Raw genomic sequence first — 11,339 nt, 5'->3', positions numbered from 1 at the left:
GAAACGTCAGCCTTCCTGCTCCTCTGATGCTGCTTGGCCTGCTGTGTTCATCCAGCTCTACACCTTGTTATCTCAGATTCTCCAGCATCTGCAGTTCCTACTATCTCATTCTCCACTTATTCTTTCCCTCATAATGTGCACAGTATCAGCTTTGGATGTGTTCAAGAGACATCTGTCCATTTTAATAAAAAAAAATTGTGGATGCCGCAGAAGGATCAGAAGACTTAAAACATTAACTCTGCTTTCACTCCATAGGTGCTGCCAGACCTGCTGAGGTTCTCCAGCAATTTCTATTTTGGTTTATTTGTCTGTTTTAGTTGGGGTGTGAATTTCTGTTTTGGTCGGACAGTTTCTTTTAATCAATCTGTTCAGTCAAGTCACAACACACCTCAGGGCAGGTGGAACTTGAACTCAGGCCTGCTGGCCCAGAAGTAGGGACATTACTACTACACCACAAAACTCCCCTCAGTAATTGCTCTTTGTAAATATTAAATTACAGCCATGTTTAAGTCTAGGCAAGTGGTGGACATTTCCTGGGGATTCACTTGTGCCCTTGTAAAGGACCCTGTGGCACAATAGTAATGTTCCTATCTGTGGACCAGAAGGTCTGGGTTCAGGTCCCATCTGCCCCAGAGTCATGTCTAAACAGATTGATTAAAGATAATTTATTTATAAATACATACAGGCTGCAGCTGCGACTGTAGTTTTAGGAGATGGGTAACAGGCCAATATGTAACTCTGCAAATAAATTTTTAAAAAGTGTGTCAAATTGGCCCCATATCTATCCTTCACCAACTGGCGTTCTGGAATTGAACATTCGAACTAAATTGATTGGGGATTGACACAGGTTGGCTGATTGTGAGGAAGCACAGTAATCAGTCACGGAGGTTGAATCCTAAACTTCAGGATAGCACAGTTTTCAATAACCCATGAAGACAAATATTCCAGTGATATCATCAGTACACCCTACTTCAGCGAAAATATTTTTAACGTCAGCTGAACCAGTAAGAACCAATTATTCTGGAACATTGCATGTCCTGTTAATTTGTACTTACAATTTATACTTATTTGTCACAGAAGTTTTACTGGGGGATAAAACAACAAGATGGACAGACAAAAGGATTCAGAAAAGACTTACAAGGATATTGCCAGGTTTGGAGGGTTTGAGTTATAGGGAGAGGCTGAATAGTCTGAGGCTATTTTCCCTGGAGCGTCGGAGGTTGAGGAGTGACCTTATAGAAGTCTATAAAATCATAAAGGGGATAGATAGAGTGAATAGCTAAGGTCCTTTACTCAGGGTAGAGGATCTAAAACTAGAGGTCATTGGATTAAGACAAGAGGGGAAAGATTTAAAAATGATCTGAGGGGCAACTTTTTCACTGAGAGGATGGTACATGTATGGAATGAGCTGCCAGAGGAAGTGGTGGAGGCTGGTACAGTTACAACATTTAAAAGGCATCTGGGTGAGTATACGAATGGGAAGGGTTTAGAGGGATACTGGCCAAATGCTAGCAAATAGGACTAGATTAATTTAGGATTTCTAGTCGGCATGGACAAGTTGGACCGAAGGGTCTGTTTCCATGCTGTATAACTCTATGACCATACCAGAAGTAGGCTCACATGAATTATGGCATCATGTAGCTGTTGGATTGTTGGGGCCTTCCTGTTCAGAATGATTAAGGTTAGAAGCTCCTTCATTTCTTACTGGGGGCCACTAGATCTAGTTCCCAAATATTAAGATATTAAGAAATATGCAGTCGGGATAAACATTAGCAATCCTTTACTGAGTACAGGAGATCTGAGAGTCATCCATCTCTGATAATGTAAATTAGGGAGGATATTCTGCAGATGCAGCAATGATTTTAGATGGGAGTTTTTAAGTGATCTGTTCGAATAGATCAAACTGGGCTTCATCCAAAGCAGGGGAGGCATCCTTCCACCCCAAGAGTTTTTTTTATTCATTCCCAGGATGAGGGCATCACTAGCCAGGCAGCATTTATTGTCCAGAGGGCAGTTCAGAGTCAACCACATTGCTGTGGGTCTGGAGTCACATGTAGTCCAAACCAGGTAAGGATGGCAGTTGCCTTCTGTAAAGGACATCAGTGAACCAGATGGGTTTTTCCAACAATCGACAATCGGTTCATGGTCAACATTAGATTCTCAATTCCAGGTATTTCATGAAATTCAAATTCCACCATCTGCCGTGGCGGGATTTGAACCCGGGTCCCCGAAACATAATCTGGGGCTCTGGATTAACAGTCCAGTGATAACACCACTCGGCCATCATCTCCCCATTGCACAGTGGACTTTCAAGACCTCCTTGCAAAAGGCTCCTCAGAAGAGAATTCCTGTTTCATGACGAATAAGTGAACCATATGAAAAGGGACTGGCACTTAATTTGATGATTGTTGTTTGTGAGAATAGTTTTCTTTTTCTCAGTTCTAGCCACCTGTCCGCCCCAAAGCTACTCCAATGCTCAAAAGATGGTGGATTGTGCTTGGAGTCTGCCCTCACGTTGCTGACTACTAGCTGGCATCTCTCCAGTCATGACCTTTCTTCTTCTTTAGGTGAAGGGGCTTAACAGGACACAAACACCATCATAACCAAACCCAATGGCCTCACACCCCCCTAAAACACTGGAGACCATTTTGAAGAAATGACTGTCGTGATTTTATTCCGCCCTGTCCTTCCCGATCAAACCCTTCCTTGCCTGAGGGAGGTTCGAGGTTAATTACAGCATGTTCTAAAAACCATTGCAAATTATTATTTACATTTTATTGTCAAAAGATGTTCCATCTGACTGATTGGTGGTTCACCCAGATAATGTAAAGGACATTGCAGAGAAAAATCAGACAACGTTAGGAATATAGTACATTGAGGGCAGAGAGATTAGTATCTGTGTATTAGAAAATAACATTTCAGACTTATGCTCCAGACTTCCAGTACCTTCCAATTCTTAATCAAAAACCCATCCCAATCAGAAATTTGTTCTCCAATAATTTACTATCTTCAAGTAATTAATCTTACATTAAAAATTCTTGCATTGTTCACTGCCTGTTGGATTTTCTTACTTCGGACATCATGTGATCGAATATATTCGCTGATTTACCATGAGCAACTTCACAGGAGGCTGACTAGTATGAATATATACTATTTCACAAGAGTTGAGTTTGCTTTACAGAACACAGTAGTGATATTTTGCTTCTAATGTGGAGGTGTCTTTAAACTGGCCCACCACTTCAAGTCAACTGCCCTGAATATCCAAAAAGCAACCTAAGATCAATTTATGGGTAACTGCTTAACAGTCCCCAGATCCTACTCAGGAGGTTGTCAGTGTCAAAAGAAAGCAGGATCTGATTGTTTCTTCTATATATAGTATTAAAGTGTGCACTAAGCACAACATTACCTTTGTAATTACGTAGCATCTTTAACATTAAACATCCCAAAGTGTTTTGCAGAAGCATTGAAAAACAAACATGTGACACCAACTCACGTTAAGATAGATGGACCAAAGAGAAAGGTTCTAACGAATGCCTTTGTGTGAGTGTGTGGTAGGAAATTTCCTGGCAAAGAAAAAAGTAAAAAATTTACTCTGCAGAGATTAAGTTTGAAAAAACACCTTGGCCAAATAATGGTTAGCTCTTGAAGGATGAAATGAATATGAAAAGTTTCCAGTCTGGTGTCCATGCACATGCAGATGGGTCACTCAGCACTGATGGTTGTCACTGGGATCTTCAAACTTTGTTCATTCTTGAGATGTTCAGAGGAATTAATCCAAAAGCCTTTCACAGACAATAGCTGGTTGGGTGAATGGACAAATCAATGGTAGATGCAGTATAATTTGGATAAATATGAGGTTATTCACTTTGGAAGCAAAAACAAGAAGGCAGATTACTACCTGAATGGCTGTACATTGGGAGAGGGGAGTGTGCAGCGGGACCTTGTGCCCCAGTCACTGTAGGTAAGCATGCAGGTAGAGCAGGCAGTAAAGAAGGCAAATGGAATGTTGGCCTTCATTGTGAGAGGTTGAGTACAGGAGCAGGGATGTGTTGTTGCGGTTATACAGGGCCTTGGTGAGACCACACCTGGAATATGATGTGCTATTTTGGTCTCCTTTTCTGAGGAAGGATGCTTTTGCTCTCAAGGGAGTGCAGCAAACGTTTACCAGGCTGATTCCAGGGATGGCGGGTCTGACATTTAGAGTTCAGACGAATGAGGGGGGGATCTCATAGAAACTTATAAAATTCTAACAGGACTGGACAGGGTAGACGCAGGGAGGCTGTTCCCAATGGTGGTGTGTGTCCAGAACCAGGGATCACAATATGAGGATTCGGGTAGACGATTTAGGATGGAGATATGGAGACATTTCTTCATACAAAGAGTGGTGAGCCTGTGGAATTCATTACCACAGGAAGTAGTTGATGGCAAAACATTGAATGTATTCAAGAGGTGACGAGATATATCACTTGGGTCGAATGGGATAAAAGGTTATGGGAAGAAAGCAAGATTAGGCTATCGAGTTGGATGATCAACTATGATCGTGATGAATGGTTGAGAAGGCTCAAAGGGCTGAATGGCCTCCTCCTGCTCCTGTCTTCTATGTTTCTATGTTACAGTTTTTTTCAACTGTCGCACAGGTTCCTAAAGAGGATTTCTCATAAACGTGGCTGGATGTCCTATTTGTTCATCACATATACCCCAACTGAATTCGCAATAATATCAAAATAGCTGAACAGTAGGTAGCCACGAACCAAGGCATGTGACTTCCAGTAAATCCAGCAGCTATCAAACTTGGCTGTTTTAAAGAGTCATAGAGTCATACATCACGGAAACAGACCCTTCTTCCAAGTCATCTGTGCTGACCATACATCCCAATCTGACCTAGTCCCATTTGCCAACATTTGGCCCATATCCTTCCAACCTTTCCTATTTATATACCCATCCAGATGCCTTTTAAATGTTGTTATTGTACCCACCTCAACCACTTCCCCTGGCAGCTTGTTCCATGCACACACCACATTTAGCTTCAACTATTATGATTTCCAATACGTGATTTTAACTATTTAAAAAAAAAACCGCTGCCAATCCAAACAAACCAATTTTCACAATCCTTTCGTCATGATCCCTTAAAAAAACAAAAATGCAAGCATCTTTGAAACAGTTGTGATAGATAAATCAGCTGGTGTAGGTTCATATGCTCACCTGAGCTCTGGAATACTGTATTTTATTTTAGCTGTTTATTCTATCATATGATACAAGTACCACTGAGTATTTGCTGCACGTCCCTAATCATAGATTCAAAAGGATCTTTGCGAAAATGAAAAAAAAGCTAGTTATTAATGTGGTATGAGCATTTAGCACCACTTTATGCACCTGGATTTCTACAATGCGTGTTTAAGAAGGAGCTCTGAACAAAGAGCCAGTTAAACATCACACTCATGCTGCATCTCCTAAATGAGTCATGAGCAATGGCAAGGAATATTTGATGCTATATGAGAAATAAAAACTGATAGAAATCACATAAGAAATTCCACTTTTATTTTAAAGATCAGTAAGTGAGGATTAGTACTGTTTAGGATGCCTTGCTGTTTCTCTCCACAATGCATTGATTCACTGCATCACCCCATTCGGAGCAGGACACTGGTAAATCTGTAAAACACATGTGTATGTGAGTGTCTTAGCTGTTCGACATACTTCTGAACCACTTTTAAAGGCAAAATTGTTTATTTTATGAGCAGAATGGTTCCAGTGAGAAGAGAGAGGTTCGTCAGTTTCAGTTCACAGCATGGCCGGATCACGGAGTCCCAGAGTATCCAACCCCCTTCCTGGCATTCCTAAGGAGAGTAAAAACCTGCAATCCTCCTGATGCTGGACCTGTGGTGGTGCACTGCAGGTAGGATCTTTCTCTTAATTTGGACACTGTTCCATGTTTTGTGCCTCCAGCCGTTTCACATCAGATCTGATGATGATTAAATCACTGTTGTGATTGCCACTGGTTTGAGTCAGGGCTTGATTGTAGAGGTTATAAACCAAAGCTAACCTTGTTTAATCTTTTCTTTGTAGCAGAAGTAATTCCACTGACCAAAGGTAGAACTCTGTGAGTTGGTGATACTCTAGATTTGTACCAGAATAGCTGGAAACGAAATGTTGCCAACCTTCCAGGATTAGCCTGTAGTCTGCAAAAATTGACTATGCGACAAAACATCATAGCAATGTTGAAATAAACTGTCATTTTCTTTGAACATTTATCTTTATTGGACATAAAAATATTGGAAGTTAGAAATAAGTACGTTTAGTGGACAGACAGGCATTAATTATTTAATTGTGTAAAAACCAAAAGACCTGCAAGATGTTGTGAATCAGGAACAAAAACAAAGTTGTTGGAAAAGCTCAGCAGGTCTGGCAGCATCTGTGAAGGAAAAAAACAGAGTTAATGTTTTGGGTCCAGTGACCCTTCCTCAGAACTTAGAACTCAGAACCTCTGAGGACGCATCACCAGACCTGAAAAATTAATTCTTTTTCTCCTTCACAGATGCTGCCAAACCTGCTGAGCTTTTTCAGCAACTTTGTTTTTGTTCATTATTTAATTCTGTACTGAGTTTTAATGCTTTCTAATTGGTATGAGTATGCAGTACATCACAAGGATAGATTTGTTGGCTGACTGATGACTGAAGTGCAGAGGAAGACTCCAGGAATACATGTCATCACAGCTGCCAATCCATTGGGAAGGCCACAACAGTCCTATATTCCTGGTTACAGACTATTCCTGGTTATGGCCTAACACAAAAGAAATAAACAACTGTTTCATAGTGTGTTAATGGAAGGCTCTAGCCCAGTTGGGTAGCAGTAGACAACTACCATAGTCATCCCTTGAAAATGTTGACTACACTCAGCACTGACTTGTATTTGTTTTAGGTGGAAGATGTATTGGAAAATTGCACATTTCATCTCGAGCACCAGTGGTCACGTGCTCAGTAGTTACGGGGAAATAAAACTCCCAACAGCCCCTATTCCAAAACATGTAATTTCTAAAACAAACATATAATTTCTGCCTTCCAGGTCAGGCTTCTTCATGGCCACTCTGGATACAGTTATCAATCTCTAGTCCTATCAATTTAAATAAATACACGTGTCCATTTTGGGCAATATCAGTAACCTTTTCTGGCTGAGATGTTTAATACCAATCTTTTACTGGTCACCACTAAAAACTGTCCGTTATTAAATCCATCTGTAAAGCCACTAAACTCTGAGCATAGAACAAAAGGTTTTGTTTTAATGATAGAATTGATTTTCTCCAGCCCACGCTGCCCACATGGTTACTTGATGAGAATTAGGCTGGTGTTGCAGGCCTGTCAATTCTCATTTAGTGGGAGTAATACCCATTTTGGATTTAATATGCATTTGGAAAAACAAGTGCAGCTCCATTTATTTAAAGACATTTGTAAGGCCTGACCATCATTTTTACGCTTGGCATTTCCACAATATTAATCGTCCAGTACCTTGCTCATAAGCCCATTCGTCATGTGTGAGAACAGACATCCAGTCAGCTGTTGGCTTATGGACCTCACCCAGCAGCAAGAATCTTTCTTCATTAGTCTAGGTCAGGGACACTAGAACCAATTGTAGAACAAAGTCACCACAAGAATAAGAAGTGCAAAGCAATTAAAGGTATTAAAGTCCAAAATTACCTTAATGCCATCCTGTGGGGAACAGCCCCAGCAACACGACCTGAATTATTTCAATTCACCTTTCAGTGCTGGAGTTGGTCGAACCGGCTGTTTCATTGTCATTGATGCGATGCTCGAGAGAATAAAACATGAGAAGACAGTTGACATCTATGGCCACGTGACATTGATGAGGTCACAACGGAACTACATGGTGCAGACAGAGGATCAGTACATTTTTATCCATGATGCATTGCTGGAAGCAGTGGCTTGTGGGACCACAGAGGTGATGGCCAGGAACTTGTTCTCTTACATTCAGAAACTCACGCAGGTTGAGTCAGGAGAGCATGTCACAGGAATGGAGCTAGAGTTCAAGGTAAGAAGACTGACCACATTGTTCTGGTACAGGAGAGAGAAAGGCTGGGGGATACAACTGGGGAGGAACTAGAGGATTGCTGTGTTTTTATATTAATGGTTCCCAGCCACCACTAATCAATTCTTGAGGTGACATTTAACATGGCTAATTGTGAACTCACCTGTTAGCTGAAGAGCCAGTGAGAGCCCTGTGTTGCCATTTTTCAGGAAGACTTGCTGCACTACATGTCAGTCAGGCAGTGGTGGGCCTTCCCAGGATTAAGGACCCTGGACACACAGGGCCCATGCACCAAGAGCTTCCAGTCACTCCGAACAGGGGCTGTCCATTGCTTGCTAGCACCACTGAGGAGGTGGTGGTTGCTGCTGGTACTGCACCCAGATGAGGTCCACGATCACAGAGGGGGCCCAGGCTATGGATGAGTGACTGCAGGAGGGGCATCATAGGGTGAGGCTGAGCGAGAGCGCCAGCAACAGCAAAGGCAGCGATGAGGTTGCACTCAGCAGTACCCGACCCACTTTCCTACCCAATACCATGTCTCTCAATCAATCACTGAGCACCTTTGAATGAGGGACCCTCTCTTGGAAGATGCAAGCGACCCCACAAACAGGGTTTGCTTTTCAGACTTCCTGTCAGAGTCACTCACCTACCACTTGGTGAATGGGAGCATCAGCCTTTAAGTGGACATTAATGGCCTGTTTCAGGGCCTCAATTGGTGGTGGGAGATGAAGACCAGCCCTGATTCTATCCACTCCCTTATAATTGGGGCAGAGGCAGGAAGGCAGCAGGGTATGCACATGCCACCTTTCCAGTCTGTTTACTGCCCTATTTATGCCACCTAATGCATTTAACTCACCATTTGCAAATTGAGCCCTGGAGCCTTCTGTATTTAAGATTCCATTGATGGTTAGTCGTCGTGAATGACTTCACAAAAAACAGCCATCCTCCATCTGTCACCCCAGACAGTGAGATCAATAGTGAGGACATTACAGTCAAACCCAATTCAATCTTCGTCTGGCAGACACTTGTATACCCTTTTTCCAGAAGTCACTAGATAGCCCTAGAGAATGGGAACACTGGCTGAGTTTTCTGCTGTCTGGCACAAGAATGTCTCCAAGCACCATGGCTAAGATTTATTAACTGAGAACTGTCTGACGATTGAACCTATTGCCTCGCCTGATCTGAGCTCAGCAAAAACAAAAGGCACAAGACAATTGCAGTTGCTCTTTATGCAAACTGTTCGTCTAGTATAGATTTTAAAAGCTTGTAGCAATTCCTCCTGAAATAGAGAGTCATGACTAAATGAGGCATACATGCACATCTGTTAACTAGCTTTAATGAGGAACAAACAAGAACTTGCGTTTGTATAGCAGCCTGTCATGTCTTGGACCATCCCAAATTGCTTTACAAACAATGAAGAACTTTTCAAGATCTCTTGTAATGTGGGAAACCCATGAATTAATTTGTCACACCAATGTTTCTATAAACAGCCGTGAGATAAATGACTCAATCAGGTACCTTCATGTGTCATTTGGGGGTTAAAGGCTAGCCGGAGCAGCGGGGAAGTATCCCTTTTGCCCATGATTCGATGGGCTGAATGACCTGCTCTGTCACTGTAGGGATCCTATGCTTGAGAGGTTCGAATGGGATCATGCTTTAAGCTCTCATTCCAGAAACGGCACCCCTATTGGATCAGGTGATTATAAAGAAAAAAGCCCAATACACCACAAAATCTGTTTGTGGTGATTCTGGGTGAGGGAGGAGTGTTGGCTGAAACATTAAGCCTGCCAAGAGATATTTTAGATCCACCCAAGCAGGCTACCATGGCCTCACTTTAAAGTGTTGTCAGAGAGAAGACACGTCCAACAATGCAGCACCCCCTCAATACTGCACTGAAATATCAGCTCGGATTCCACACTCAGTGCTGGAACCCACTACCAAGTGGCTCACACATGTGCTACCAATTGATTAAGAGTGAATTATCAGTGAATTAACTCGAACTGCATAGCATTATATTTGATAGCTCATATAAAAGTAGACAATATTGACACTTGATTGTTTCAAAAGATATTTCGTACGATTCCCAGTTAGATTTATTATTAAATTTGGTATGTTTCCACACTCAACAAGGTGAAAGCTATAAGTGCAATGCAATTCTTACACCCCTAATTTCAATATCAAGTGCTTCCAGATCAAGTAAGATGTAGCTAGATGCCCAAACTCTGCTTCACTAATGCACTCCAGCCTCATGCTCAGGAGAACACCCACCTGATGTTTTGTAACGTTGTCCATTGGTCAGGAGGAGTATTAGACGTCCTATGAGCAAATCAAGTTGATTTACAATTTAATGTCATTCCAAGGAAAACTTTGAGGCTTTGGGAGTCCAACTCACAATGAATTCAAGTCAGATTTTGAAGTCTGTAAATACTTTCATCTCATTAGTCTGGGATAGGAGCCAGAGACAGTCAGTATTCCAATCAATGGCACTCCTTATCTGTACTGTCCCAATGATGCCCGTAAAATTAATTTTTATTTAGTAAAAAGTTGTGGGCTTGTGTCAAGAAGATAAGAAATCAGCACAGCTCAGTAACTTATAGATGCAGAATGTGGGGATATCAAAGTGGAAGAAATGTGTGTCTGCATGCAGTGTAACAGTTAGTGTAAGATACAGTTGCCTGGTCAGAGTATGATTACATTACCACAGCCAAGTCCTGTTGGTGGGAAGTTGCAACCTGTAACAGGTTCTATACGTAAGCAATTGATGCTTATATGCATTTTAGTAGGGAGAGAGAGAGAGATAAACAAGAAACAAAGACAGAATGCTGGATGATCTCTGCAAGTCTGGCAGCATCTGTGGAGAGAGAAAGAGAATTAACATTTTGAGTTCTTGCCTTTATTCAAGATAAGCAGGAAGTGAAGGAACTTTGGCACTGAGGGCTTGTAGTGGCATTATTAAAGGGAGATTTAAGATAACTTTTTGAAGGCAGTTATAGGTGCTAGGGATTATTAGGGAAAAGACCAGTTGGTGGAATGGGGTCAAAGTGATAAATGGGGTATCTTGTTCTAGTAGTGGTCAAAATCCCACAGAGTGTGGGAAACAGTCACTCAGTGTGATATTCCCCAGGTGACCAATTCATGACTGGAAGGTGGGATCACCATCCAGTTAAAGGATGGCAGACAGACTGTCAAAGCTGGGTGGGTACCAACCAGACCCAGGAAATAAGTCCATCCTTAAATATAAAATAAAAACCAAGCCAACACATGTGCGTGGAGAATTGTTGTGAGGCAGGGAGGGGGAGGCA

General features: G+C 41.9%; 1 protein-coding gene and 1 long non-coding RNA gene across 15 annotated transcripts in view; one reads left to right on the top strand and one right to left on the bottom strand.

Annotated features, from left to right (window-relative positions):
• LOC109930527 (receptor-type tyrosine-protein phosphatase delta-like) overlaps positions 1-11,339 on the top strand; it is a 458,059-nt gene that overhangs the window by 412,870 nt on the left and 33,850 nt on the right. For all 12 annotated transcript variants that reach the window (XM_048614046.1, XM_048614043.1, XM_048614048.1 and 9 more), the window contains 2 exons: positions 5,739-5,893; positions 7,755-8,040. In XM_048614046.1, coding sequence (XP_048470003.1) covers positions 5,739-5,893; positions 7,755-8,040 — 441 coding nt within the window. The remainder of the gene's footprint in view (positions 1-5,738; positions 5,894-7,754; positions 8,041-11,339) is intronic.
• LOC125486454 lies at positions 5,525-10,440 on the bottom strand. Of its 3 annotated transcripts, none has more exons than XR_007265110.1 (4): positions 10,306-10,440; positions 7,689-7,871; positions 7,500-7,610; positions 5,538-5,649 (listed from the first exon to the last, which is right to left on the bottom strand). It is a non-coding gene; the product is annotated as an uncharacterized LOC125486454 (long non-coding RNA). The 3 variants fall into 3 exon arrangements; XR_007265111.1 differs by lacking the exon at positions 10,306-10,440 and adding an exon at positions 8,201-8,582 and having other exon boundaries at positions 7,689-7,800; XR_007265109.1 differs by lacking the exon at positions 10,306-10,440 and having other exon boundaries at positions 5,525-5,649; positions 7,689-7,810.

The sequence above is a fragment of the Rhincodon typus genome, chromosome 29 (assembly GCF_021869965.1).
Source record: "Rhincodon typus isolate 14 chromosome 29, sRhiTyp1.1, whole genome shotgun sequence".
Taxonomy (NCBI): Eukaryota; Metazoa; Chordata; class Chondrichthyes; order Orectolobiformes; family Rhincodontidae; genus Rhincodon; species Rhincodon typus.
Note: the sequence above shows the minus strand (reverse complement) of the source record. Positions and strands in the feature narration are given on the sequence as shown.